Source organism: Panthera onca, chromosome C1, assembly GCF_046562875.1.
Source record: "Panthera onca isolate mPanOnc1 chromosome C1, mPanOnc1 haplotype 2, whole genome shotgun sequence".
Taxonomy (NCBI): Eukaryota; Metazoa; Chordata; class Mammalia; order Carnivora; family Felidae; genus Panthera; species Panthera onca.
Window position 1 is genome coordinate 117,964,001 of NC_138346.1, and position 26,573 is coordinate 117,990,573.

Below are 26,573 nucleotides of genomic sequence, written 5' to 3' on the forward strand. Positions count from 1 at the left end.
GGGGAGAGAAAACTCTCAGTTTTTGAATTTGCTCCCCTGTGAAGCATGATCTAACAAGAGATAAGCTTCCATCCACTGGAGTCCAACTGGGAGACCTGTATGCTTTTGTGGGAGGAGCACAGAGGTGAATTTGGGCATTAGCTAAAACTTCTGACCCCCACTCTAGCACTAACTAACCCACTGGGTCACCACGATTGGGTTTCCTCAAGTGTAGGAATGTCTACCTTGTAGAACTGGAAACTGGAATGATTAGCAAAATAAAAATGGAATATATATATACATATTCTAGCCCAGCATTGGGCACATGGAAGGTGCTCTCGTCTCTTTAGAGAAGAGGGAGTGAGGAGGATGATCCTGGTTAGTGGGGGTGCCCTCTCCCTGCCCTTTGGAGCTTTTCGGTTACCCTTGGTGTCTATTCTGGATGCTGGTGGCTGTGAATTGTGAGACCACATTTCCTATGCTAGCTGATTAGCTCCCTGAGGAGGACAGAATGGAGGTCCCCAAAATACCTGTTCCGTGAAGCAGCACTCTTTTTCTCTGGTGGTGGGAAAAGGATGGAAAAGAGGGATCTCTTGGGCCATGTGCCAGTCTTCCCCTGATGCCCAGGAGGAGCTCAAGGAGGCTCTGTGGAGGCTAGGGAGGCAGCTTGTCACTCGCCAGAGGGAGTGGGGAGGGGGGGGGGGTGCCAGGACTGTGGTGATAGCGACAGCGGAGGTCAGCGGGGGAGGAGGAGGGCTCTGTCAGTCTCCTCGGGAGAGGGTGGTGAGGACAGGCTGCAGGGAGGTAGAGGGAAGAAAACTTTTGAAGTGAGCACAGATTATGAGCCTGGAGGGAGGGACCCGGGGGAAGGGGGTGGGGACCGAAAGAGTAGGAAGAAGTGGGAGGAGGGAGGGCGACAGACAGGGAGTCAAAAGCGGGGTGGGAGCGCAACTGGCAGTCTGAGAGCCTGAACGGTGGGCGGTGGAGGAGGCGGCCAGGAGCCGGGGCGGGAAGCCCGCGGACATTCCAGAAAGGAGGACGAGGAGAAGGTAAGGACGGACTTTCCAGAGATGAGACAACCCTTGACGGGAGAGCCTTGAGTTCCAGGCTGGAGAGCAACAAAGCTCCTTCTCTGTCCCTGGGGGCTTGCCCCCTACTCCTGGCTAGTCCCTGCGCCCCTGAGGTTGTGAAGCAGCAGATAAATGACACTTGATTTATAAGGAGTGCTAGAAGTGGGAGGGGAGGGCCCTTGCCTTGGGTCTGGACTTGTGGCTCCAGGGGCATCTTTCAAGCTGCGCGGCGGTCCATCTCCAAGAACTTTGGTTAAGACGGAATTGGCCCTTTAAAAACCAAAACCATCACTGTTTTACGATGCTTCCTCTAGGCTTGGAATCTTTTTTGAAATGCTTTCCGCAGAGCATCTAGGGGAGTGTTTTGATTTCCACCCCCCTAAGGCATGTTGGGTGGTTTAAAAATATTCCCTGCTTAGTTTCCTGCAGAGTATCATGTCCCTGCTGGCCTGCCACTCGCTGTCGCTGTCGGAGGAGAGAGGCTGGTGAGCCCCCCAGAGTGGAAGCGGGAGGAGGTGCCCACCGAAGGTCCCCTTTCCTCCTGGGTGCGGGGCCCCTTGGCCTCTCTTCTGAGCATGTGACAAAAGAACCCCGACTTGGGGGTCGAGATGCCCGGGTTCTGGTGCCCTGAGTGGCTGTGTGTCTTTGGGCCAGATACTTCCCCCTTCTGGGCCTCAGTTTCCTCATTTAGAAAATGAAGGGTCTGAAGTAGAATGATCCCTCCGGTCCCATTCAGCAGGAACATTGTACAAGGTTATGATTCCTTCGGCTCAAATGCACCTGGGAATCTTGAAAAAGGAAAGCTTCACATGAGGGTTTTACATCTTTCCTGTGCCCTTGCTCAGTTTTAACTTGACCGCCCCTTTCCAGTGTCCCATCATAATGGAGGGATTCCTGGTTTTTACTCCTTGGCGTCTCACAAGGCTCTGGCACATGGGGTCCGACTGGCTGGAGAAAAGGCAGGACAGAGTGAGGAGCACTGGACAGGGAGTCAGGAGACCCAGGAGAAATCCAGCAAAACTGGAGAGGAGACAGCAGCCGGCGTGTGGAGGTGCAGCCCCTCCGTGTTCCAGCTGGTGTGGGCTCACCACCGGGGACACGAGCTGGTGTTTGTAGGCAGCCCAGCCTGACTTTCATTATCAGCGGGCCCTCATCTTTTCCACCCAATGCCCCCAGAGTCCCAGCCCAGCCCAAGAGCCTGATTCACTGCTCTCTAGGGACAGCTCTGAACTTTCCACCTTCCGGCAGGTTCCCCAGGCCGGCAGCGCTGTTTAGAGCCTACTCCCCTGGCTGTTCCTCCAAGGAGCAGTCCTCTGACATGGCTCGGCTCGCAGAGCACAGAACACCAGGAGGCGTGTCCCCGGCTTCCACACCGGTGCCCTCTGGCCACACTCCCACCCAGAGCCATGAAGTTCATAAAGACATGGCAGGAGCACAATCATACTGTCCTGCTTTGCCTTTGAACCCCATGGACGTTCTCGCTGAGCTCCTGAGACTGGTTCTTGTCTGTTAGCTGCCTCACTCCTGTCCCCTGTCCTGCCATTGGCCAAAAGTCCTAGGCCATGAGGACTGGAAGAGGTCTCTCAGATGTCCCGTCACCTTCTTTGACCGATGGGGAAAACGAAGCCTAGGAAAGGAGGGTGACCTCTGAGGGCTGACGCAGTGAGTCAGGCCAGTTTGCTTGGGAGAACATCCGAGGCTGCTCATGCCAACCTCGGCCCCTTCGGACTCTGTCCTCAGCTGTTTTCTGAGCTTCCATTTCTCTCCAGGCCTCCCTGCTTCTTCCATTTAAGCATCTCTACAGTCCTGTTTTCTGGCAGTGACACCCACCTGCCCACCTGCACCTCCTCATCTCTGCGGGCTGCCGGGGGCAGGGCGGTGTGCAGTGCAGGGTTCATGGCTCTGGCCGCCGGTGGGGGGGGGGCTACCACCGTGCAGCTTGGCCTCTTGGAGCCTGGCTGATCCCACCGCACCGATGGAAGCAGGACAGGGAGGCTGTCTGCCTGGATCCGGCAGGAGACCCATAGTCCTCAGGGCCAGGGAGACCCAAGGCCCGGGCTTAGCTCCCTGTGTCAGGGAAGACCTCCCCCACCTGGGATTCTAGCAGTTCTCTGTGCCAGCTGGCCCCAACGTGGGCTCAAGGATTAAGCTGACCGAAGGGAAGAGATGCCCATTTTTCCAGGAAAGCTTCAGGGCTCCTAGAAAAGAAACTGACTCCTTGTCTCGAGTCGGAAGCTGCTGTTCTTGGAGAATGACAGCTTGAGTCAACTTTGTGATTCACTTGTTTCTGGATATTAGCAAATCAAAAAAAAAAAAATCAGCTTTCAACAATCCACTCACGTTCATAAGGAAAGGGAGTCAGGAGGTCTCAGAATCAGAGGTATTGAAACAGCGCAGAGAGAAGGTAGAATTTATCTAACTCAGAGTCACATTTGGGCTGGAATTTCAGCTATGTGACCTAGGGAAAATTATTTAATGTCTCTGAGCCCCGGTTTCTTCATCTGCCTAAGAGGTTAATAAATGCCTTCCTTGTAAGGTTTTATGAAGATTAAATAAAATAATGTACAGATTTCCCCCACTACCAGAAAGTTTGCTTTAGGCCACTTCAACTTTTACAAGAGACCTACATTATAGTGTCTGTTTCACTGATGGAAATCCGAAAGAGGATTTATTTTCTTTAAGTTTATTTATTTTTTTAAGTTTATTTGTTTATTTTTTTAAAGTTTATTTATTTATTTTGAGAGAGAGAGAGAGAGCAAGTGGGGAAGGGGAGAGAGAAAGAGAGAGAGAGAGAGAGAGAGAGAGAGAATCCCAAGCAGGCTCAGCACTGTCAGCATAGAGCCGGATGCGGAGCTCAAACCCACGAACTGTTCAGATCATGACCCGAGCCAAAATCAAAAGTTGTCTGCTTAACTGACTGAGCCACCCAGGCACTCCCCAAAAGAGGATTTATACTTATGGCAAGGTCATTGCTTCTTCGCTTTACATCATTTTGGCCTACAGATGGTTTCACAGGAGCCCTCTACCTTTTTGGATAGTGGGGGAAACCTGTATTTAAAATGGCTGTTATATATTAAGTGCTCAATGAACAATAGAACCATAGGGTAGAATCAGGATCACCTGGTCCTCAGCCCGTTTCTTTGAACTACCTCTCATTTTATGTAAAAGCCTTTCTACAGGGAAGGCTCATATTGACAAATAATTCTGAGGAAGAACCGCTTGGTTTTTATGACCACAGACTTTTTTTCTGGGACTACTTTTGCTGACCTCTAAGCTGGGGGTCAGAAAATCTAGCTTTGCCTTCTGGCTCTGCCACTAACTTGCCACACTATCACAGTTGGTCAAGTCACAGACTCCCCGGATGTTCTCACCTAGAGCTAGAAGGGCCTTAGCAACCATCCAGCTCAACTGCTTTCTTCTCTACACCAGCGAACTAAGGCTCAGGGAGGGGACACGTCTCATCTAGAGTCACAGAGAAACAGCTGGGATTGAAAAGAGGCTCTCTTTCAAGACTCTTGTTCAGAGATAACTTCCAGGACCTTAATCCAACCTGGCATCTTCATCGTTCAGAACCTCAGAAGAGGGCAGATTTGGTGAGGGGTCGGGATGGCCCTTCCCTCAGGCCGCAGAATAGACTATCACCTATTTATTTCCCTTCCAAGTAGAACTGAGCCAGCTTCAAACCTACCCTGTGGATGTGCCTTTGGCTTGGTTGGTGAGCAGATCCAAAAGTGCTGCAGTTTCTCAGAAGGCAGGAATTACATGAAGCACACGTTTTGTAATGTGACCTCCAATGGAGTCCATCCCTAGACCCAAAGGCTTGACTTAAGAGAAAAGTCTGGAGGCAGGCTGGACCTATTTCAAGAATGAGAGAGGCCTGATCTGAGTGGGGCCCTGTACCTCCCTTCTTCTCCATGCTTGTCCCCCAGGGTCTGCACACCCAGTGAAATAGTTAACTTACAGTGAAATGAGTATCCTTCCCATTGCCCATGTTTTCCTCGCCTCTGACGGTCACCTTCCCCACCCGGTGCTACAATGAGGGTCCCTGTGAATCACTGTAACCGGCCGGCTGCACTGCCAAAGTCTGTGTCAGGTTGACTAGTTGGGTCATGTCAGAGAGGAGTTCTTACTGGACATGTCAGAAATGAAGACAAGGGCCTCACCTTCCCGAGGGCCTACTATGTGCCAGATACTGTTCTAGGGGCCTCCACACATCCACGTATTGTTTAACCCCCACAAGGAAACAGTCCCTTTTTTCAGATGAGGAGGAAACCGGGAGGCTGAGTGGCTTGCCTAAGGGCTCACAACTGGAGCGTGGAGGCAGGGTTCGAATCCCACCATTTCGCAGGAAACGTGAGGCCCACTACCTATTTTTGTTTCCGCTGTTCTTGTCACGATTTGACATCAATGGAGCACCAAAGCCTGTTGTTTGGCCGGCCGAAAACCCGGCAGTAGACACTGCTGCAGCCAAGAGCACTTAGTGGCTAAAAAAGGAAATAACTTTCTATATGTGAATTCTGGCCAAATGGTGGCAGATGCTGAAGAGTCTGGGAATCCTGAGAACTGGGGGCCGAGGGCTTCGATGGAATCGTTCATTCTAGGAACAGCATATGCAAGGGCTGGCCAGCCAATAAGCCAGAGGCTAACAGCAAAAACCCTGAGCCTCTTCTGGGAAAGTGGGAAGAGCCCTGCTCAGGGAGTTAAGAGACTAGATAGAGTTCTGGTCATAGGTTTGTCACCAGCTGTCAGTGCTGGGGCCTCTTTGCTTTGCTTTCCCTTTGAGAGACACAGAGCGACGGTAGGCTTTGAGTCAGGCAGACCAGCTGCCAAGTCCCTTAGGCGGCATTTGCTACTGGTGTGACTTTGTACAAGTCACTTGACCTCTGAGCCTCAGTTTTCTCAGCTGTAAAATGGGATCATAGCTACTTTCCTACCAGAGTTAACAGAAGGGCTAAAGGTATAGTTGTAAAATGCTACACGTGGAAAACTCTCAACTGAGTGGTATCTGTTATCGCTATTCTGAACTTTCCTGGAACCTGGTCTTCAGCTGGTATAAAAATAAGGGATTGGTTTTGATTGATGTCTAGATTCCTTTCGGCTCTACTGTACTATATGAATCTATGACAAGATGGTGGAAATAATAAAGAAATGTAAGCATCCCATAAATTCAATTTTCATTAATACCTGCATAGGTTTTAATCAACCTTTTGGGGGTAATTAATAAGGACCTCCAATATTTCATTGTAATTGAATGTCTCCATTTGCCACTACCTCCCATCCACCTCTTACAAATATTTCTTCTTCTAACAGTTTAAGAAGAAAATTACTTATCCCGGCATAATTCTCCTTCCCCACTTTGCCTGCTCCCTTCCACCCCCGTGGCTTTGAAACAACTGTCTGCCAGTAGAGTGTTTCTGAGCGACCCACTCTGTCCTTGTTAGAATGAAAATAATGAAATGGAGAGAGCGGTTAATTATCTGCCATTGGCGGGAGTCGAAGGGAAATTAAAGTGACACTTCATCTCCTCCATCTGTCTCCTTCTTCTCTCTCATCTCTGTCTCCCTCCCTCCTCGTTAGTGATCAAGCTTCAGGGGTGTAAGCCCCCTGCCCCAGACTTCTGAGAAGGTTGCCCACACTGCCCAGCTCAATAGCTGTAGCTGTATTACCCACATGGTTATTTCCCCGGAGGCTGAAGAGGCTGCCCCAAACCTAAGTCAGGAAAACAGTGGAAATTCTAAATGTGAGAATTACCCCCAAGCACTTAGAACTCAACTCCAGATTCTATTTTTTTTTTAAACGTTCTTTTTTTAATTTATTTTTGAGAGAGAGGGAGAGACAGAGCATGAACAGGGGAGGGTCAGAGAGAGGGAGACACAGAATCTGAAACAGGCTCCAGGCTCTGAGCTGTCAGCACAGAGCCCGACGCGGGGCTCGAACTCACGGACCGCGAGATCATGACCTGAGCCGAAGTCAGCCGCTTAACCGACTGAGCCACCCAGGCGCCCCTCAACTCCCAATTCTAATAATCACTTTGAAAACATCCCTGCAGCGCTCACCTTATGTAAAAGTGGCCAGCCTCTGACTGGTAAGGATTTTTGGAGAAAGGAACTCTAGGTGATTAGATAGAATCCAGCACAGTTGTGAAGACAGGCGGGGTATTGCTGTCAGACAAGGCCAGAGCTGGTTTTGGTGTCAACTCCTCTGCTTACTGGCCAGTCTTCCTCGAGTGACCTTGCTCAGCCAACCTCCCCCAGCCCGGATAAAAGGGAGGGGGATAATCCCCACTTGCCCAAGTTGTTGGGACAATCAAATGAGAAAACGCATGTCAAGAAACTTGCAAAATGTCTGGCACATAGAAAGGTCTCAGTAGCTTTATGTTATTATAATCATCATCGCCTAGACTGAAAGTTTGATTGTTGTGTCACTTGAGGTAAACTAGAAAATGGAGCTGAGCATCTCCAAGGGTAATAAAGATTGCTGATCTGGCTGAAGATCAAGACCACTTTCTTATGCAATCCTCCCTGTATCTCTGCATTTTAGTGAGAAACTGTGGAGGGGGAGGAAGGGGAAATCACAAAGACGTGCACTAATGAATAAGGGACAAAAGGGTTTTGAGATGATGGTCATGCTTGGTGCTTTACTTTATAAAGCCACCCTTGATGTCGGCACAGCACAGGAGTCCCATAAACATTGTCTGAACTGAGCTGCACTGATGTGGTATTATGTCCAAGGACCCTTTAAGTGAGGCCCCGTGGGTCCTTTTACAACAGAATTCTCTTCATTGGGAAACAAGTCAGCCCTGCTCTGTGCCACATTCCACTGTTTGGTGAGCGGAATTATAGCATGGGCCAGAGTGCTGTTATTATTACCATGAATAACAACCTTTATTGAGAACAAGAGATCTGTCAGATAATGCCCTGAACATGTGTCGTTGTCCAGAATTAGACTCAGGCTCTGCAGAGTGGTCTTATAATCTAATTTTGACAAACTTGGGTGAGCTTCCCCAGTGATCTGTGGGGAGGAAATGGAGAAGCAACAGTCCATGGTGAGCAGGTACATCCAGTCCTGCTCTCAGCTAAGCAGAGGGCTCTGTCACCAACAGACAGAAGGAAGGCTCAGGGGCTGCTGTCTCCCTGGTGTTCTGGTCACCACAGCCATTGTGCAGGTGCCCCAAGGTCACCCTCCCAGGGAGTCCCTCTACTGGCATCAGGTATTTCAAGTGAGCTGAATGCTGTAATGTATTCACTGTGGTTGATTTTTAAAAGTACTCGAATTAACCTATCAGGTGCAAGGCACAATGTCAAGCACTAAGAGGAAAGAGTGGGTAGGGGGGATTTTAGCGGGAGGATACAATGATGAACAGATATGGGCCTTTTCTTCAAGGACCTCAGGGCTGAGTTGGAGAGATAACACACAGCCAATAGAGCACATCATTCTCATTATGTGTTTGAAACCCCAGTGACTTTACAGTTCAGTCTGAAGCCCAGCTTCTGACTTGGTGTTGGGGTGGGGGCACAGAAATGAGAAGGCAACTGTTATGTGTGGCTCCACACAACAGGATTAGAATCAATAGAAGGAAGAGAATTTTCAAGGGGTCCCCATGGTAGCTTCTTGCTCTCTTGCAATATGCCTTCTTGAGCAGGAGAGACAGGGTGCTGTTTCAGCAGGGTGCTGGGTGGTACCTGTAACCTGCAGCCTACCTAGTTTATGCTACAGCCACTACTAAAGGACATCAGGGTGATTATTGACTGTGCCGTGCCTTATGTCCTCACCTCATCTGAGGGCTGTGTCCCATTAGGGTCTACCCACAGGAGCAAGTCATGTATGAAAAACATGGTCTATCATAGGGGTTGAGAACTACTCTAAACTCCTAGGCATGGCCTCCAAAGCCCTCCATAACCTGCCCCCACCTATTCTTTAGACTCTACCTCCCCTGCTCTGCTCATTGTCCTCTAAAACCATGCTGCTTTTCACTTGGTAGATTTGTTCCTGTGGTTGCCTTTGTCTGGGATGCCTCCCACCTCCTCACCTCCACAAATGTCACCTCCACTTAACTCCTACTCAAGGGTTGCCTCTTCTGGGAAGCCTGGTGTATTTGCACGTTTGGTTGTGTCTGTATCTGTCACCAGACAGTGAGTTCCTTCAACATTGAGTCTTACTGATCTTTGGGGCCCTAATTGTGAGGGTGAACTGAATTATACTTTCCCATAATCCCCTCAGCACCCCACCCGGTGCTGGTCACATCAAGGGAGCATCATACACATTTTCTTGTTTGCCCAAAAGCTGGCCCCCAGGCCTTATCACTAAATGGTAGTCCAGTCTCAAATAACTCACTGCCCCAGGGTGAGAAGAAGCTTTTGAAGTACTGAAGGGGGAGACATAAGAATCGATGGGCTCTACCCTTGGAAGGAAGATGGAGGGAAGCGTTCTGGTGTGCACCAGACTGGACCAGAAACTCAGTGGTCTAGGTTCTGTCTCCATTTGTCTTCATCTCTTCAAGCAGGTCTTTTACCTTCTGTAGATGTCTCCTTCTCTGCACAACAGAGGCGACAGTCATCACCCCACAAAGTGGCTCTGAGGATTCCTCTGTTCAGCAATAAAAATTGAGGGTCTATATGTTCTGAAGGTATTCAATTGTGAACAAAAAACAAACGTGGTCCCGCACTCTTGGAGTCAACAAGAGAAGGTAGGAGAAGCATGTTTTGAACTGTGTAGGGTTTTATTTTTTCTTGCTGGACTTAAGGAAGATTTGAGCCTCCTTTTGATCACTCTGTAATCTTACTGCTAGATGAAGCATTTTTTTTTTCAGTCATTAAGAAAGCATTTATTATGGGGGCACCTGAGTGGCTCCGTTGATTAAGTGTCTGATTTCAGCTCAGGTCATGGTCTCGTGGTTTGTGGGTTCAAGACCCACATTGGGCTCTCTGCTGTCAGTGCAGAGCCAGCTTTGGATCCTCTGTCTCCCTCTCTCTGTTCCTCCCCTTCTCAGAAAACAACAAAACAAAACACCAAAAATAAACAAACAAGAAAGCATTTATTATTTACCTAACGTGGGAACCTAATGCAATAAGAATACAAAGTAGAAGACAGGGCTTTTGACTTGGAGAAATCTGTTACTCATTTGAAGGGAAAAGCTGTTAAATCCTTGAGGGCAGGACTCTTGCTTGATGTTATTGGATCAACAGACATCACTGAGGGCCCAGTAAGTGCCCTCTCTTAGATATAATTTTCAGTACCCAGAACAGTGGTAGGCACATAGTGGGGACTCAAAAAAGTACTTGTGGGGTGGCTGATAGAAAATTTTGGAAAATCAGTGTAAAGCAGCGTATAAGTAAGAATGTACCCTATAGGCTGAACAGTAATTTAGAGTCTTTAGAGTTCAGGAGACATCAAAGAGGGCTGGGATCAATTTGAGGAAAGACTTCTCCATTTCTACCTAGATCTGTGGAGTCATAGGAAAAGGTCCTGGCTATGAGCTTATGTTAACCCAGGTTGCTCTAATTTGGTTTTCTTTGAAAACACTGGCTGTGTAGGAAGGCAACAATGCTAACACTGGACTGGGAATGTAGGTACCTGAATTTTGTCTGTAGCCACGTAATACACAAAGTAGGGGAATAAAATGATTCCTGCTCACTATACACAAAAGCCTTCCTTTGGCCCTTTCCCTCTTATCTAAGCACCATGTCACTGTTACCAAGCAAGTTCCCTGGTGACTCTTCCAAATGTTTTCTTTGTCCCAGGATATGACACGCATAGAGAGGATGTTGAAGGTTTTGGAGTGAAGAAACTACAGAGTTGGGATGTTCTCATCTGGCTTCCAGGGACCATCTCTTTTGCCTTGGGGATTTCGGTTGTATCAGTTGCAAAAGGCTGTAGAGTTCAATTATCCAGGGTTCCTCAGAGGGTCCTGACCTAACGAGGCCCTCCCCAACTCCCTAAGCCAGAACCAACTCCCCTGAGGTGTTCCCAGAGCACACTAAACTTTCTTCATGTTAACACACATCATGCTTTATTGCAATTATGTGTTTGGTCTCTCCCCTTCATTAAGGGATATGAAGGCAGTTAAGTTCAGTAAAAGCAGGGACTCCTTATTTGTCTTTTTAACTGCTGTGTCTTAAGGGTCTTGTATGATACCTGGTAACCACTCCTATTAAATGGATCAATGAGGGCGCCTGGGGGGCTCAGTCGGTGAAGCCTCCGACTTCAGCTCAGGTCACTATCTCGCGGTCCGTGAGTTCGAGCCCCGCGTCGGGCTCTGGGCTGCCGGCTCAGAGCCTGGAGCCTGCTTCAGATTCTGTGTCTCCCTCTCTCTCTGCCCCTCCCCCGTTCATGCTCTGTCTCTCTCTGTCTCAAAAATAAATAAACGTTAAAAAAAATTTAAATGGATGAATGAAAGGGAAGGACTTCGTAGGTAGAGAGGAAAGGAGCTAAGACAAAGAGAGGTGAGAAGGTGTGGGCCATGTATACTCCCCATTTGTGAGTGGGGAGTTGTGTAGCCTAAGTATTGGGTATGTGAGCGGAATGGGAAAAAAGGATGTAGCTGTGCTGTGGAGGATCTCAAGTTGAAGTTAAAGGGTCTGAACTTCATAAGCAGTAGGAAGCCAGTGAAGATCACAGCTAAAGCAGTGAGGTGTATTATTGCCATTGTATTTGATAGAATTTATTCATGGCATGGGCAGCTTCCTTTGCCCCTTCTGACACACTTCCTGCCAAGAAACGGATAATAATCTACAAAACATTTTGTATGCTGTACACCCAGTAAACTCAATGAATATCTAATCTACATATTTCTTTGGCTGAGTTCCCCCCAAAGGGACCCAGTGTAGCTGGGAAACTGACTCTCATATTATAAACTGAGCAACTGGTACATGGTAGCAGTTTTAAGTTTCTCTGACCTCGCCTAAGTCATCCAGGAAGTCGCAGATGCGCAGTCCCGTCACCTGTTTGCGGGCTCCAGGGCACATGGAGCTTGCGTCACCCCTCCACCTCGTCAGCTAGTTTCTCTTGTTCCCTCCCCGTGAGGGAGCCTACCTGATGTAACCGTCTTTCTCCTATTCCACCGCGCTTTCTTTCTTCCAGGTGGGATCCCTTGCACCGCAAGTGAGGGGGGCAGCAGTCAAGCCTCTTGGCAGACCAGACCAAAGCGTCACATTCTTTGCCCAGGACTATTTTTAGATCTCCTGGGGGACATGCAAGGAATGAGCGACACAAAAGATCAAGGGGAAAGTCTTCAGGGACTGAGGGCAGTTTGGAAAACTTGCCCCAAATTTTGGAAGGATATGACATTTGTTTCTATTTTTCCTTTTGTGTCTTTTTTATTCCCATTTCTGTTTCCCTTTCACTTTCTCCCCTTCTGCTCTTCCATCTGTTCTTTGTAATGCAAATCTCTTCTTTCTTCTCCTTCCCCCTCCTTCTCCATTCTTGTTCTTTCTTACCATTTCCCTTGCTAGTAAAGTCTGCCTTTTATTCTTTAGTTTTTATATGGGAAGGACTGTGCTAAGTGCTTTTTATACATCACCTCATAACACTCTATGAGATAAATAACAGTATCCTCATTTTGCAGATGGGCAATTGAGATACAGATCCAGTAGCTTCTCCAAGCTCAGTGGTATTTAGGGATTTGAACTCCACTTAGCTAACCCCCAAACTGCCTTCTCGTAACCACTACGTGGTCTTTCCTTTTCCATTCCCAACTCCCTCTGGTCCTTTCCCTCTTTTTGCTCCTCCTCTCCCCTTCTCTCCTTTCCCATGTCTCCCCCACCCGCCCCACTTTCTCTCCCTCCCCTCTCTCAGACACTCAGCACATCCTGGTCCCTGCACGTGTGTGGATGACCCTGAAGGTGCTGAACACTAGGCACGTGCCTAGAAGAGATGACAGATCATTCAAACTCTTATCTAATCAGCCATTTTCCTTTTGAGCAAACGCTCCACAATTTTCCACATTTGGAGGCTAAGGGAGGGGGGGACCCTTCACCACCTAAGGGAAAGGGCAGATGTCTGATCGCAAGCCAGAGGAAAGGCCTCAAGACCTGGATGGGTCTTTGATATGGAGGGGAACAGAGATAAAGCCCTTTATACTCATGTGCGGACTCTCAGGGGTGGGCAGCAGAGGCCTGGCAGAAGACAGGGCCAGGAGGCTGGTCTCTGTCAAGGAGATCCCAACTCAGGAGTCCAGGGAGACTGCATCATGAAATATGGCACCCCACCCTGTCCTCCCTCGTATGCATAAAGAATGTTCAGATAGGAACCAGGGGCACATCGGCAGTAAAGATGTGAAGGTCAAGGTTTGAACTTGGCAATCTCTAAGATGCCAGTAGATTCTGAGGTTCTGTCCTTCCAAGAAGGGAATATTTATGTTCGGTTCCCTCCTTTTTTTTTTCATTATAATATTTTATCACTCTGTTGATTAGGATTGTTTAGAGGCTTCAGCCATAAGGACATTTATTACTCATCAAGTAAGAATTCTGGAGGTAGGAGATTCAAGGGTTGATTCAGAGGCCTCAGGATATTGGTTGGCATTTCTGAGAATCTTTGGACAGCTTCAGATATCTTGACTCACACAGGCCTGTCCACACAGGAGGTAGTGGGGGTGGGCGAGACCTCCAGCAAGGTTCCCTCCATTTACTGGGGAATGGAAAAACAGTTTCTAGAGCACTCCCTCTACATTAGACTCTCCCCATACCTGGCTGACCAGATCTCACTGCAGTGGAGACTGAGAAGTGAAATCTGGCCTTTTTACCCTGCTACAGGGATGCGGGCAAGGAATAGGGAATTGGTTTGCTCTTGGGTAGGGAATACCAGAGCTTGCCACCCCTCCTTCATTCACTCATCTAAGATTTACTAAGCACCCACTCCAGGCTAGGCTCTGGGCCAGGTGATGATGATACAGAGGAAAAGGCAATCTCTGTTCTCAAGGAGCCCCTACTGGAAGAACGCAGATAGGCAAAGGACCACAAGACAAGATGGCAAGTGCTAGGAGGGAACTGAGTGTCCTCAGGGCCACCACAGGAGCCAAAGAGGCTCAGCTTGAAGGATCAGGGAGCTTGGAGGGAGCCCTGACTAGGTTAAAGTTCTAAAGGGTTAATAGGATTCAGCTAGGGGTGAGGGGGCATGTGGCTGGGAAGAGGGCATCTGGGAATCTTCTAGGATACGGAACCAAAGGCACTCATGGGGACAGACAGGAAATGAGGCCGAGGAAGCAGGCAAGGGCCTGACGAGAGAAGGTTTTGTTTGGGGCATTTATTCTGGATTTGAGGAGGAGCAGGTCTGGGCATGGGTGCCTTCTGAATGCGGGAGGATAGGCCGAGCTGTATGGTTGCAGTGGCCGCACCACACTGAGGCATAGCAGGTGGGCACGAACCCGAGCACTTATCTGCAGTGCTTTTCGCTGGTGTGACCCAACACGTTTTTGTTCGCCACCTCCCAAGACAGCTGGGCCGTGTCCGAAGACTAGAGAATGCATCCTAAGAGGCCAGACTTGCCGCCCCTCACCTACTCCTTCCCCTTCACCCAGTTCTGCCTTCTGGAGCCAGAATAATTCTTTTTCACCCCAGAGCCGTTCAAACCTATGGAACATTTGAGTTATGATTCCCAACATGTCATATACCTCAACTCATTTAACCCTCAGGACACTGACGTAGCTATAGTCTATCCCCATTTTACAGACAAGGAAGCAGACTCAGTGAGGCAGATGGCCAGCCTCGTGATGGCAGAGACCAGTCCTGTGTGTTTTCCGCTTCACCAGCATTTCTCCAGGCGTGGCCCTTGGACAGCCAGCCTCAGAACAACCTGGGCTGCTTGGGGCAAATCCTGATCCCAGGGGCCACCCCAGACCTCTTGAAGTAGACTCTCTCAAGGTAATAGCACAAAATCCACACCGTAACACACTCCTCAGTGGATTTCCAGATCCATTCAAGTGTGGGAATCACACTTGAATCTTGCTAACACAACCATTTTTAATCTTCTCTTTCATTTTTTGCTGGCCTGGAAAAAAAAAAGAGAGAGAGAGAGAGAGAGAGAGAGAGAGAGAGCTTTTTAGGTGAATTTGACTCCTGAGTTGTCCTTTTTTTAAAGAACACATTGGCATGGACCGGTGGCATCCCAGAGCATGACTGGACCCTCGAGACTCTGCAAGCCTCCCTCTCTTTTTCTCTCTTTCTCTGCCCCATTTGCAGAAGTCCTGGTAGCTGTCCCCCACTGAGCCGGAATGGGTGACTGGAGCTTCCTGGGAGAGTTCCTGGAGGAGGTACACAAGCACTCCACGGTGATCGGTAAGGTCTGGCTCACCGTCCTCTTCATATTCCGCATGCTGGTGCTGGGCACGGCGGCCGAGTCATCCTGGGGGGACGAGCAGGCGGACTTCCAGTGTGACACCCAGCAGCCCGGCTGCGAGAACGTCTGCTACGACCAAGCCTTCCCCATCTCGCACATCCGCTACTGGGTGCTGCAGACCATCTTCGTGTCCACGCCGTCACTCGTGTACATGGGCCACGCCATGCACACCGTGCGCATGCAGGAGAAGCGGAAGCTGCGGGAGGCCGAGAGGGCCAAAGAGGTCCGGGGTGCTGGCTCTTACGAGTATCCCGTGGCCGAGAAGGCAGAGCTGTCCTGCTGGGAAGAAGCGAATGGAAGGATTGTCCTCCAGGGCACTCTGCTCAACACCTATGTCTGCAGCATCCTGATCCGCACTACCATGGAGGTGGCCTTCATTGTGGGCCAGTACCTCCTCTACGGGATCTTCCTGGACACCCTGCACGTCTGCCGCAGGAGTCCCTGCCCCCACCCTGTCAACTGTTATGTCTCCCGGCCCACGGAGAAGAATGTCTTCATCGTCTTTATGCTGGCGGTGGCCGCACTGTCCCTCTTCCTCAGCCTGGCTGAGCTCTACCACCTGGGCTGGAAGAAGATCAGGCAGCGCTTTGCCAAATCTCGGCAGGGCACGGCTGAGTGTCAGCTTCCTGGTCCGATTGCCGGCATAGTCCAGAACTGCACACCACCCCCTGACTTCAATCAGTGCCTGGAGAATGGCCCTGGGGGGAAATTCTTCAATCCCTTCAGTAACAAGATGGCTTCCCAGCAGAACACAGACAACCTGGCCACTGAGCAAGTGCAAGGCCAGGAGCAGATTCCCGGGGAGGGTTTCATTCACATCCGTTATGCCCAGAAGCCTGAGGTACCCAATGGAGCCTCTCCAGGCCACCGCATCCCCCATGGTTACCAGAGCGACAAGCGCCGTCTCAGCAAGGCCAGCAGCAAGGCCAGGTCAGATGACCTATCAGTGTGACCCTCCAGTGTGGGGGAACCAGGACCAGGTGGGAACAAAAGAGGCTCAGAGAGGGAAGATGTGTCCCTACCGACCCCATCTCTCATTCTCATATCTGCTCTGCTCCTTTTGGGCTCTGGGTCTCAAGGCCATTGCTCATTTATTCCAGAAGGTAGGACCAGGGCTCTGCAAGTGCAGGCAGAGACAGGCTTCCCACCCAGGCTACTGTCCCTTCCCCATCCTCTACCCAGTGTACCTAGAAGACTTTCAGATTCTTTAGTCAAGGGGGTAGAGGAAGAAAAGAGAACTGTGGCAAATCTGGCCTGGGAGGGATAGCCAGAAGGATAAGATGGCTCCCTACATACCAGCCACATACCAGATGGGTTCTCCAAGTTCCTATGGCTTCCTTGACCCGATCACCCTTCTTCCTGCAAGAAAGAGCCCAACGTTCCTAGCCAATAAAGAGCATGAATCAAGGACCTTACATTAGATGCGCTCTTGAATCTGTTGTCTCTGTGGGTCAAACCTTGGAGTGACAATGAGGTGGCCTTGGGCTGCCCTTGGCTGTCCTCCCTCTATCCAGTCTTACTTAAAAAGAGGCCCTTGGAACTTGACCAGCAACCTCAACTTTACAAGTGCTTTGGTATGTACCTCTGGCAAATGTCCCACTTGGTGATGCTGCAAACTTTACTTCTGCCAGAGTGACAACTAACTAGCCCATGGGGGTGCACACTCCCCTAGGGAGCGACTGTGTACACAGGCCCCACTGGAATCCCTGCCACCACTTGTCATCCTGCGGCTCTTTTACAGCTCAACCTGATAATAGAAACCATCCCATCCCTCCCTTCCTTGGTTGTTCACTCAGTGCTCCCCTAAAGACCTTATCGACCAGAATGCCCAAGAAGCCGTCGTCCTCTCTCAGATCCTGACCAGATCACCAGCCACAAAGGCCAGTGGAATTTCCCTAGGTCTTATTAAAACAAAGATGGCATTGTGCTTCTCAGATTCCCGTTGGGAAAAAATAATTCTGCTGTGAAGATAAAATTGAAAAAAAAAGAGAGAAAATACTGGAAAACTATTTTTCCCTCCTATTTATTTCCCTTGCTGACTGCCAACTTAGAGTGCCAAGAGGAGGTGTGATGACAGCTATGGAGCCCCCAGATCTCTCTCTCCCTGGAGGGCTTAGCAGGGGCATGGAAGCAGTAAGGGAATCTCCAGCTCTCTTGGCAGGGGCCTCATTTAAGAGCACACAAATTCCTATGTCTCCCTGGTGCTCCTAATGAGACTGCCAGAAAGCAGTGGGGACTGCAGACTGTGAAAAAGCCCTGCCTTCCCAGGGACTGGCCTGGTTTCTCTGTTCAGTCCATCCATAATGTGTGGTTGCCATTTTGGATGAAGGTAAAGGATGCTCAGAATTGGATACTGAGACTTACAGGGAGATGATTACTTCTTAAAATGCATATGTGTGTGTGTGTGTGTGTGTGTGTGCACACGTGTGCCAATAGGGTGGGGGGGCGGGGAGGAGAGTCTGAAATAAGGAAAGGAAACCTTAAAGGAAATTGTATCTTCCTGCCCTCACCTCCAGATGCCTGGCAGAGGGACTGAACCTCACTGTTTATAGTGGCATTGGCCTACGTAGGTGAGAGTTCGAGACAGAGGACGGTGAAGGTTCAGAGGTAGGCTCAGCCTCTGCCCCACTCACCCATCTCCAGGCCCCTTTGCTTATTGGCTATTGGTGGGTAGAGAGAAGTATGAGGGTAGAGAGTTGGAGGGGAGGATGCCATTTAGGGAAGAATGACTGCTCATTCCAGGTCCCTAAAGAAGACACCTTTTTATCTATTGTCTGGCATTGGCATGAAGACTGTCCAAAACAAAACCAAGAAGACTCTCCTTCCATCTCTAAAATGGGTTTGTTTTGTTAAATGGGTGTTATTGGATTAGAAATCCTATGAGATTATCCTTGATGATGGGACTTTCAGTAATGAAACAGGAAATGATATGTGTAGTGTGTCTTAATAAAATTTGGCCCTGCATGTCGCTTTGGTGTCTCTTTCATGCCGCGACCACAAAGAAGGATGGCGGACTTGGTGGGGGAGGGAAGCACTCGGACCCCACCCATCAGCCAGTAATGCAAACAGCTTTGGAGTCCAGCCTGCAAGGGTGAAAATCCCAGCATCTGATTGACAGCTGGGCTCCAGCAAGCTACTTAATCTTTGAACCTTGGTTTCCTCATCTGTAAATTGAGCTTTGTAGTATCTACCTTATTGGGTTGTTAAATGAGAGACCGTAAAGAGTTCAACAGAATGCCTGGGAAATAATATCTGTCACTAAATTATAATCATTGATATTGTTGTCATTATTGTCTTTATTATTTTCATTATTGTGTTGAATTCATAGCATCTGAAAACCTGGGATGTCAAGAGATGATTCCAGAACTTTCCCCACGGAGCTCACAATCTACCAATTAACTGAGGTGGTCCAATTAACTGAGGTAAAATTAACTCAAATTAACACAGAGGGAACAATTGGAATAGAATTAAATGGGAATTCATTTATTATCAATTCTAAGAACCACAGGCTCCGGGAAGTGAAACACAGGACGAAATGACATGGAACAGGACACTTGGCCTGGGCCTCAAGAGGCTGAGGTTTTAAACAAGTGAAGGCCTCAAGGATGACTCTGAAATGGGTCTTGGTGTTCCTATAGAGATACTGAGGCCCGGGAAATTTCCGTGACAGTGGAGGCTTCTCACTGGCCTCCCTAATTGGGATCACATCATTTTGGATGAGGAGAAATGGCTCTTGCTCCAAACAAAGGGTCAAGGGACCACCTAGCACTTGACCAACCCCCTCCCCCCGCTCCCCCCAGGGGTCCTATTTCCTAGAGGAAGAAACAAAGGCTGAGAAACACAAACAGAAGAATTCTCTTAATTCCTGGTCAGTGCTGTTCATCAGGGTAGGAAAGCTCATTTGAAGAGGCTTGCAAGATCATAGAACACATCTTATGACGGCAGAGTTGGGACTCAGGGGGCATCTGTCCAAGAGCAAGGTGCTCAGCCCACAGGGGACTGCGGAGTCCAACTGGAAAAAGCCTCTGAGATCCATTTTTTCTCCTAGAAAAGAAGCAGTGCCTCTCACGGTTTTATAAACATAGCTATTAACATTTAACAGTTTATATTACACCCAGACTGCAAAAGCCAAGGGACTTATTTTACAGCAAGTAAGATTTCAACCTCATGTATCTGCTCTCATTTTCTCTTCCTCTCCCCTTTAAAGGTTCATCACTGAGGAAGGTAGTTCAGTGAACACACTGTGGATTGTAGGCCCCTGCAGACTCCTTTCCAAATTCCCTCCCTCCAGTGCCAGATAAGGTCAGAATTTCTACTACCAGTGTTTCATTACTGTGGTTAAAGTATCTTAGTGCTTAAGTGCTAATAACACTTTTATGAAGAATCATAGTAGGAATGAATTTCAGATTTCTTCCTAGTAGCAAATTTTCCCAGCAGAGAGAAAAACAGGAGAACAAGGGCAGTGGGCACCCCGCTGGTGTCTTGAAGGATTGCTTTCATGATGTGCAGATGAAGAAAACAGTGAGGTTCGAGGGTGTGCCAAAAACAGGATTCCCACTCCCCAATCCTCCGTTGACCCTAGAAGGCCCTGTAGTCGATCCATGGATTGAACAGTAAGCAGAATGTATAAATGATAGATACGTAAATAGAACAGGATCAATAGTTTCTCTTCTCATTGGTTACTTGATGGCAGCAATGAGTATTTTTTTTTTTATCTTCTTTCATTTGGAAAAGAGAAAAATTTTATTCAACAGTATCTGTTGAGCACCTAGCTTGGGCTGGGCACTATGTCAGGTTTTAGGAATGCAATTCTACAAAACGTGTGAGTCCCATCTTTTGGGGCTTCCATTCTGGTAGGGAAGACACCCTAACACAAGGAAACAAACAAAATAATTATGAATTGTGATAAGCGCCAAGGAGGAAACAGATAAGATGCTAACAAAGGTGGAGGAGGGATGTTCCTCAGGATGGGCAGAAAATCCTCTCTGAGGAGGTAATAATGAGGTTGAGATCTGACAGGTGAGACAAAGCCGGCCACCGATGAGCAGAAGAACCCAAATTTCTTCCGGGAAACCCCACAATACAACCGTCCCTGACTTCAGTCTGGGCCAACATTCTTGAAAGACACAGAATTCAAGCAGCATCTAAATAGCACCTAAAACACCACCACTTGGCAATGACTATTACGAAACATACATCCTTTTTCAGTAAAAGCCCCAAAGGACAGAAAAGTCTCTTTACTCAAAAGAAGGGAAGTCTTAAAACAACTAAATAGCATATGTCAACGTTCTGAAAAGCCCTATTTGATGTTGCAACTGTTATTTCCAGGACTGATTCTTATAACATGCCTGGGGCCTTGTAAATTGGGCCCATTCCCTCGAGTCCAGGCTGGTGGGCAGAAGACTGTGTGCAGAGAGCCAGCAGCATGTGGTCCAGAGGAGCCTTGGCATCAGAGGAGTCAGAACAATGCGACATCGGGCACACGGAGAGGGGGGCAGTGAGGAAGGAGGGAGAGTGCATCAGTACGGAAGCCAGGCCACAGGAGTGGTGCAAGATGCCAGGCAGGCACCACGGGGGACATCTGTCAGCTGGCAGCAGGGTAACAGCTGCATCCCAGGGGCTGGGGTACTAGGTGGGCAATGCATCAGGCCAGGGTCTTGAACAGAGTACGAGGTGGGTGCCCATTATCAGAATTACAGTGAGGTGCTGCTAAGGACAGTTATTGATGGTGACACACAAGACTTACTAGATGCCTTCAAAGTCAGAAATCTGAGGAATAACCAATAGTGAGACTCCCAGGCCCCCCGTCAAGCATGGTGGTGGGTGGGGAGATGATTTTTGGCATGGTATCTGATACTGCTCTGAAATCACCTCGTTGGCACCTCTTCAACTACACAGAAGGCTGATGCAGCCCCGGGAAGTCATGGCCAGGAAACAAGGCTTAAGTCCCCTCTGTCCCTTTAACCTAGCTGATTTTCCAAGACTCTGACTCAAAGCCCTATGGATGGGCCACAGTTACTTGCTAACAAGGGTTTCCTCTGAGAGAAACTGAGAGCCTTGCATGAACCCATTCAGGAGAGCTCTTGCCTTGGGCTCCACAGCCTGGCCAAACTCAATCCCCCCAGGAAGCAGCTGCGGGTCAAACAGCAGCCCAAATCGGGAAGGGAATCGGGTGGGGTGGAAAGTCGGTGTAGGCCTCCCTGGGGCTTTTTTTTTTTTTTTAATTTTTTTTTTAATGTTTATTTATTTTTGACAGAGAGAGAGAGACAGAGCATGAGCAGGGGAGGGGCAGAGAGAGAGGGAGACACAGAATCGAAAGCAGGCTCCAGGCTCTGAGCTGCCAGCACAGAGCCTGATGCGGGGCTCGAACTCACAGACTGCGAGATCATGACCTGAGCCGAAGTCGGACGCTCAACCAACTGAGCCACCCAGGTGCCCCTCCCTGGGGCTTTTCTTAAGTGGACTGAAATATAACCTGGAGGGGTGTAAGCTTACAAAGGTTTGAGGCAAAGTTATACATTTGACAACCAATGTAAAAACCTGTGTAGGGCGTCATTAGCTGGGGAAAAGTCTGTTTAAAGAAAAATCCCCAGGGGCACCTGGGTGGCTTAGCTGGTTGAGCATCCAACTCTTTGATTTCAGCTCAAGTCTTGATCTCATGGTTTGTGCGTTCCAGCCCTGCATTGGGCTCCACGCTGACAGTGCAGAGAGCCTGCTTGGGATTCTCTCTCTCCCTCTCTCTGCCCCTCCCCTGCTTGCTCTCTCTCTCTCTCTCTCACACAAAATAAATAAACTTTAAGAAAAATAAAATAAAATTAAAAATAAAAAAAATCCCCAAGTTTGTTTGTAAAACAAACCTGGAATTGTTAAGTGCTGTTTTCCAGGCTCTGTGCTAAGAGAGTTTCTGAATTATCATCTCATCCCTGTAATAGCAACAATCCTGAGGTTGTTTGCCCCGCCCCCCATCACAGATAAGGAAACAGAAAGATTCAGTAACCTACACAGCTGGCAGGTGTAGAAGCAAGATTCAACCACTCATCTCTTTGTCTACAGCTGCTTCTCCTAAGTGCTTCTCATATAGTCTTCTGTAAAAAGGCAAGATACAAAACTGTACCCACACCACGATTACGTGTAAAGTAGGTACTTGAAAGGACAAAGGAACTTAAAAGGACAAAGATCTGAAAGAAACAAACAAAAATGAAGGCAGTTGTGCCGGTAGGGTGGATCTGTGGGAGGGCTTTAGTTCTCCTTATTTCTAAACTATTTTAATGTTATCGTGTTATTTTTGCAATTAAAAAAATTTAAAATATATTTATATTCAACCTTTGGGCTAAATTTGGTGTTCCCTTGGGGTGACTGCCAGGAGCCGCCTCTCTTCATTTCCGCAGTACTCATGCCTGGGAAAATCTGTCTTTATTTGGGCTCTGAGCGCCACCCTTAAATGGAATAAGGTTAGCAGGAGGCACCCACCCCAAGGTCAGGGTTGCCGACTGCGTGACAGCGGATGGTCTGGCAGCCTCGCCTGGTTATGGCCGAGCATTGGAGTGTGAGGGCTCCACCCACACCCACGAGCTCTTGCGCCCCCTGTGGGGGCTTGACCGGCACCCAGGAGCGCTTGCGCCCCCTCAGTGCAGTGGGTGTGGTCAGGGCCATGGGCAGGCGCTGTTTGGGCGGCTTGGGAGCATATCACTAGGAGGGCCCGCAGGTGCTCAGACCTAGCAGGAGAGGAGAATGCTGCCATATTCCAAGGGAGGAGCTGAGTGTGCTAAGCGAGAGGAAAATGGCAGTGCAGGCCTTCAGGGCAAGGCAAGGACCCCCGGAGAGGGAAAGAACAGGAAAAGCTTCTCAGAGTGAGTACCACTTGAAACGGCTGTGAAAGATGATTAAAACCGTATATTCCAGGAACTACAAGGATCCGGAAGGGGAAGATGAGGCCAGGAGGTGGGAAGGGCACTTGTGGAGATTGGTTGAGAGCGTACCTTTCACTGTGTAGGCAATGAGGAGCTACCGAGTTTCTTGGGGCATCTGGAGAGTGGGGTGATCAGCGCTGTACTTGAGGTTGACTAGACGAAGCAGCTTGCCAACGGACTGCAGAGGGGAGCCCCTGGAGGCTGGGAGGCTCCCTTTTGAACCAGGGAGGAAGTGAGACAACATAGAGCCTCAGACTATGGGTACTTGGTGGCTGGTTAGGTACAGGGTGGGGATAGTGGTAGAAGAAGGAAGTCTGGGATAATGAAGGGGTTTCAGGTCGGTGTGATCATTTATTCATTTATTTCAACAAAATTCACTCTGTTCACTTAGTTAACACAGATATAATGTGGGCCTGCTCTGTGCCTCACATAGTGCCAGGACCTGGGCACCCAGAGAGGAAAATCTGTGGTAAGACAGTGATTATCATGCAGCAGAGGGGTAATGGGTATTTTAGACCCCTTTTTTCGTATCACTTCAGATCTTCTCAGCCTCACCTGCCTCTTGTTCCCAGCTGTGGGTGTGGCCCAACTTCACACAGGCGCATCTGACCCCTCCCCAGGTTTCCTTTACTGACACAGTGGCAGAACTCTGCTCAGCACCCAGCCCAACAAATGAACCACCAAGAACCGTTGAGTAGTCCGTGCAATAAAGGGCAAACCTCTGACCAGGAGGGGACAGAAGCCCTCCCTCCACCCCTACCCCCACCCTGCTAGTGGTTCCGAGACCTGGCTCTTCTTTTTTAATGTTTCATTTTTATTTTTGAGAGGGGGGTGAGGGGCAGAGAGAGGAGGATGGAGGATCTGAAGTGGACTCTGCATTGACAGCAGTGAGCTGATGCAGGGCTCGAACTCATGAACCACAAGATTATGACCTCAGCCACAGTTGGAAGCTCAACCAACTGAGCCACCCAGGCACCTCCCAAGACCTGGTTCTTAGGGCTTTTCCAGGATATAGTACTTTAGATTGAACAACCGGTCCCACTTAAGAGTGCCCAGCTTGATAATACATCTGTCTACCTATTGGCCCTACCTCCTTCCATGCTTTTCTCCCTCGTTTCCCGCTCTTGCTACTAGAACTGTATGCCTTAACAAAGTGTTAGCACATCAGTCTCTGCCTCAGACTGTGCTCCCTGAGGAATCCAGATTGAACCAATGATTCTTGAACTCTAGCTGCCCTCACTCTACCCAAACTTATATAGCATTCGACCAAGTCTGGAACATCAAGGTTAGTAGCAATACTTCACTTCTAGAACAAGTACAGTATAGGAGTGTAGGTCAAGAATTTTGTCTTTTCTGTTCAGCATTTATAGGGATTCCCATAGTTTCTTGTGTGTTAGTCTTTTTTAAAAAAATGTTTTAACATTTATTTATTTATTATTGAGAGACAGAGTATGAGCAGGAAAGGGGCAGAGAGAGAGGGAGACACAGAATCCAAAGCAGGCTCCAGGCCCTAGGCTCTGAGTTGTCAGCACAGAGTCTGACACAGGGCTCAAACCCACAGACCATGAGATCATGACCTGAGCCGAAGTCGGATGCTTAACCGACTGAGCCACCCTGGTGCCCCTCTTGTGTGTTAGTCTTATCTGCCTGGATAGATCTTACCTCCAAGACCCTGTGCCTCACAGCATTTAGACAATGTTGGTCAGGCAGAAGATGCCAGAAAACATTTCCAAATTGAATTGAAGTTGTTCTCTTTAATTTTCCTGGATTCCACATTTTTGTCCACTGCCTCACTTTATCTGTAAACTAGTTTCCAAAAGGGCATTTCCTTCCTCTCCTTGTACTGCTTGTGCATGGTAAGATACCACTGATGGAAACTTCCATTTGGTGTGAAAGTGACCACGCTCCAACAGATATAGTGGTTTATCCAAAGAGTTCCCCTTTCCCAAGCAGTGGCTTTAAAGGCTCTGCCTACAAACATCCAAGCTGGTTGCTGCTATTATGCTGCTATGTCCCTCTTTACAGGGCAACCCAACTCTCCCATCTACCCCTACCAACAAATCATGACAACCTCCTAGCTTTGTTCAACTTTTTGGTAGGAAAGGAAATTAAAGTGTAGGAAGTGTAAGTCTCCTCCCCAGTTAATTGACGACATCACTGTCATTAACCTGTCCTTCTTCCTCCCCATGCCTAAAATACTCTGAAGATTTGGGGAAAATAAAAAAAAATTGTACGCGTGCACACACACACACACACACACACACACACACACACACACACGTCAGGGTTCCTATCTTAATATTTATAGCAGCCCTTAACCCAAAGGGCTTTCTGGGAGTGGGAGGCAGCCAAAGCGATGGTGGTCTTTCTCTCAGCCTCCTGTGTCAGGCTCAGGCAGGAGACCAGAAGAGGAGGTGTTGAGTTTGGGACAGCCAGGACACTTTAGCTGGTTAGAGAGAGTGAAACACACCCTCTGACAGCTGAGGCTAGGAGCTGTCAAGGCATGGATAGAGCTGCTTGTGTGGCAGCTAAGCTTTCAAAGGGAAACACGTCTGGCTTTCCAAACACTCACCCTTTCTGTTTCCTTTTCTTGGCACCCACTTAGACCCTACCATTCCAAGCCCCCTGCTCATTCCTTCCAACACTTTCTGAACAACGTCCCTCCTGCTGACTTTCCCTGCCCACCAGCAGAGCAGTGGGCCACGGGCAGTTGGGTTCATGCACACATGGCTCGTCTTCCCAACTAAATCCTGGGACGTCAGAGAGTATATATGATATTTCTTTTCTGTCACCATCTATCCCTAGCACATGCATCACAGGATTTTAAAACAGAAAGGAGCCTCTAGCAATCAAATTCAAGTCTTACTTTCCAGGAAACAGAGTCCTAGAGAATGAAGAGTTCTAGAACTTCAGTGCTGAGCAGTCACTCAGCCCAACCTAATTGCTGTTGTGATCTCTCCCCTGCTGGCCAGTGGTCATCCGGTTTCTTCTGAGCACTTCCACTGGCAAAACAGAAGAGTGGGTGGGAGTAGTCAGCCTGGTTTCACAGATCTGGGGTCTGAGCCTAGTTTTCTACTTCCATATAACTTTTTGAGCTCTTGTTCCTCATCTCTGAAATGGGGTGATAGTATCTAACTCATAGGATTGCTGTGAAAAGTAAGCAAATGATTACTTAATAAATGTTAGCTGTTATAATGCCATTTCCCCAGACAATCCAACCTATCTTCAGATAGCTCTGTTAGCAACTTCTAAGTTTTCTCTTAGTTGAAATCGGTACCCATGG

At 48.7% G+C, this 26,573-nt stretch overlaps 1 protein-coding gene and 1 long non-coding RNA gene across 5 annotated transcripts in view; one reads left to right on the plus strand and one right to left on the minus strand.

The window, feature by feature from the left end:
• The window catches only part of LOC144617200 (uncharacterized), a 98,950-nt gene that overhangs the window by 19,995 nt on the left and 52,382 nt on the right, over positions 1 to 26,573 (minus strand). The gene's annotated exons all lie outside the window — the stretch shown is intronic.
• Positions 845 to 18,344, plus strand: GJA5 (gap junction protein alpha 5). The gene is made up of 2 exons (XM_060622047.3): positions 845 to 1,028; positions 15,224 to 18,344. Exon 2 carries the CDS (start codon positions 15,256 to 15,258, stop codon positions 16,330 to 16,332), a length of 1,077 nt encoding a protein of 358 aa, XP_060478030.1. The 5' UTR covers positions 845 to 1,028; positions 15,224 to 15,255; the 3' UTR covers positions 16,333 to 18,344.

Bases quoted from the DNA above. Each gene is read 5' to 3' on its own strand.
- GJA5 (XM_060622047.3), top strand. From the start codon at position 15,256: ATGGGTGACTGGAGCTTCCTGGGAGAGTTCCTGGAGGAGGTACACAAG.